The 1804-nt window shown below is 32.6% G+C and overlaps 2 protein-coding genes across 2 annotated transcripts in view; one reads left to right on the forward strand and one right to left on the reverse strand.

Annotated features, from left to right (window-relative positions):
* The window catches only part of LOC106876234 (tetratricopeptide repeat protein 38), a 66700-nt gene that overhangs the window by 53792 nt on the left and 11104 nt on the right, over positions 1-1804 (forward strand). The window lies entirely within an intron of this gene.
* LOC106876236 (uncharacterized) overlaps positions 1-1804 on the reverse strand; it is a 9238-nt gene that overhangs the window by 3920 nt on the left and 3514 nt on the right. Inside the window, exons 2-3 of the mRNA XM_014924718.2 lie at positions 1023-1050; positions 333-380 (exon numbers count right to left, since the gene is read on the reverse strand). Coding sequence (XP_014780204.1) covers positions 333-380; positions 1023-1050 — 76 coding nt within the window. The remainder of the gene's footprint in view (positions 1-332; positions 381-1022; positions 1051-1804) is intronic.

Below are 1804 nucleotides of genomic sequence, written 5' to 3' on the forward strand. Positions count from 1 at the left end.
ATATATATATATATATATATATATATATATATATATATATACATATATACAATGGGCTTCTTTCAGTTTCCGTCTACCAAATCCACTCACAAGGTTTTGGTCGGCCCGAGGCTATAGTAGACACATGCCCAAGGTGCCACGCAGTGGGGCTGAACCCGGAATCATGTGATTCATGAGCAAGCTACTTACCACACAGCCATTCCTACGCCTATGATGAAAGAATATGATTATAGTATTTTAATTAATGCTATAATCATTAGTTTAAATCTATAACTGTAATTATTTAAGGGGATAATTTAAATTATGAGAAAAATCTGTATAAATTAGTTTACCCGATGCTGTGTAATGACTTGTTTTCAGGTGGAACAAGGCATAGTGAGCTGAAAGATATTAAGAGAGAAAACAAACAGTGAGAAACATATATTTGAATACAGGTTCAATATCTGATAGAAAACTAAGACAGAAGAATGCATTTCATATATTGAACACGTCAGATTATCATCTCGCAAATAACTATACGACATATTAACTGTTTCACAATCATTATTATCAGAATGAAAATGATTTACATGGAGAACAATTATTCACCATTAATGAAAGGGAGCCAAGACTATATAAGCAGCTATATATTACAACCATCACATTGTAGTTCCATGAGCTTTAACATGTTCAGTTGTACAGTAGTAATGCCTTGCTGGGACTGATAGTACAATTCTAGTAAATGTGTACAGGAGGTTTCATCCTATCAAAGTATCATCTAAAGCCATGATCCAGTTAATCATTCTAGACATTTCATTCATATATTTAATGATGTGGGTATTTTTATCATTTATTTCTTGAGTATGTCTGTTATTTTCAAAATTGAAAAAAATTGCTGCCTATTTTAAGAAACTAATTGCTGCCTATTTTAAGAAACTAATGTATTGAGGACATGTTTAGTGATTTGATTAACTTTACAATAGGTTACAGTGTTAGATAATTTCATTGAGAACATAGAAAGTGAAGTGATGAAAATAACTTACATTCTGGACGAAATGAGAGATTTTTCCGCTAAAGTAGAAAGAAAATGAGATGAGAAAATGAAAATTAAGATCTGATGGTGACAGGTGTTGTTTGCATAACTTTCATCATATAATAGTCCCCTTTAATGTTTGTCACAATCTTGTTACACTTTTGGCACACACCTGTTACACCTGATACAGTGTTGTATTAATCCTGAAATATTCAATTTTCTGTTTGCAAAATTTCTAATAAGAAACGTCTTACATGTTTCTTCTACATTTACAATTTTGTAACCCCTATTAACAAATGAAACATGTGTAATGGTGAATAGATAATACCAACATTTTTTTCAGTTTCCTGTTCTGATATATAATTACTCTGCAAAAAGTATTTCCTAGAATTTTCAACTCTTATGCAAATCTTACAAGAGAACACAACTTGAATTTTAACCCTTTCTACATAATCTTTATATATAAAATTGAGAGTGTGTGTGTGCGTGTGCGTGTGTGTGTGTGTGTGTGTGTGCGTATATCACCAAAACTTTAGAACTACCCAACCGATTTCATTCAAAAAGTGTTTGACCCGATGACAGAAAATTTTAAAATTTAGTCTAATAGGTGTAAAACTACCTGCTGGGAACGAATATGAAGAAGAAAAATGCGCGCTCGCGAACGAGGGCGGGAGGGCTCGGGACATTCACATCGTGAATGTTCCGAGACACCTCATCGGAGTCAAGAAACAATAAGGAGAATACAAGAGGCGCTCGAAAAATTGTAACATAAAAAATTATTATTGCAATTTA

The sequence above is a fragment of the Octopus bimaculoides genome, chromosome 24 (genome assembly GCF_001194135.2).
Source record: "Octopus bimaculoides isolate UCB-OBI-ISO-001 chromosome 24, ASM119413v2, whole genome shotgun sequence".
NCBI classification, from domain to species: domain Eukaryota; kingdom Metazoa; phylum Mollusca; class Cephalopoda; order Octopoda; family Octopodidae; genus Octopus; species Octopus bimaculoides.